The 1,081-nt window shown below is 51.6% G+C and overlaps 1 protein-coding gene across 1 annotated transcript; it reads right to left on the reverse strand.

The window, feature by feature from the left end:
• Positions 1–586: 586 nt before the first annotated feature.
• Positions 587–1,081, reverse strand: LCP9604111_3239 (uncharacterized protein; the record flags this gene model as incomplete). Its single annotated transcript, XM_039070805.1, has 1 exon — positions 587–1,081. One exon carries the CDS (start codon positions 1,079–1,081, stop codon positions 587–589), a length of 495 nt encoding a protein of 164 aa, XP_038930506.1.

Raw genomic sequence — 1,081 nt, forward strand, 5'->3', positions numbered from 1 at the left:
GGCTGCCCTTATGGCGCGGCTATAGTGGAATTGCGGATGAGACGGATACGAAGTATCCGGTTTTGGCTGTATCTCTGTTAGGAACCGCGAGAATGCGGGCAAAGCAGAGGCTAAGAATCTGGACAGTGACTGAGTGACAGATGCAGTTTTGTTCCGAGTTCGTTTGATTGAGCGTTAGCTTGTCTTATTCTCGAGATGGAACGGTGACGGTTTATTGTGAAAACGAAGATGAAGATCTTCAATTGTGAGTATGGGGTTGGCGGGAAGAAAAGGTTCTTGTACTGGAGGAGTCGGTTGCGGTATAGATGTGACAGGTCGCTGGAGGACGGAAGCATACGTTGTTTGTTGGTTTTGGGGCGAGAAAGTGATAGACGGTATCGTTTGATGAGGCTGGGGAGAGTGGGCTGTTGGAGGTTGTTGAGGCTCTGGGTCTATTATGGCGGGTAGCGGATTGGAACGGCAGTCCAGGTTAGTGTTCAACCGTTCCTTCGCTATAGTAGATGTAATCGGCGTGGATTGAGTTTGAGTCTTTGTACTGGAGTCGTCTGTAGTTTGTGTACTGGAATCGGCGGTAGGAGTTGACCGTTTAGGGGAGGAGAATGCGGTGGTTAAGGGAGGGGGGTCTGTTAGGAGTTCCGAGGTGGTGTTTTAAATCGCACGAGATTATCTGCCATATGCAGTCTTCCTCGTGTAGTTGTTGCACTTCCTCGAACGGGGTGCATTGGAAGGTGGATAAGTGCTTGGTCGATTGGCAGGCAAAACAGCATGCCATATTGCTAACTCCTGAAGGTCGGTAATAGAAGCCATTCTGGGCTAGTTGGAGCGGAGTGGCCCCAGCAAGCACTATTCCTTGGAACGAACGAGCTCGGGCTGTGATGGTGGAGTAGTCGTAGGTGATTGAGACGAGAAAGTAATCCTTATCGTGAGAATCATCCTCGGTGAGAGAAAAGTCCTCAACGTTGGGGTATTCGGGTGAGATTGCGGGGTTTGCGGCTTCGAGGATGGGAGATGGGCGACGGGCTGGGGGCTCTGGAAGCTGAGGGTCCAGCCCCACCCGCTGGCTTCTCGTGGTCATCCCCAT

The sequence above is a fragment of the Penicillium roqueforti genome (assembly GCF_015533775.1).
Source record: "Penicillium roqueforti strain LCP96 04111 chromosome Unknown scaffold_05, whole genome shotgun sequence".
NCBI lineage: Eukaryota > Fungi > Ascomycota > Eurotiomycetes > Eurotiales > Aspergillaceae > Penicillium > Penicillium roqueforti.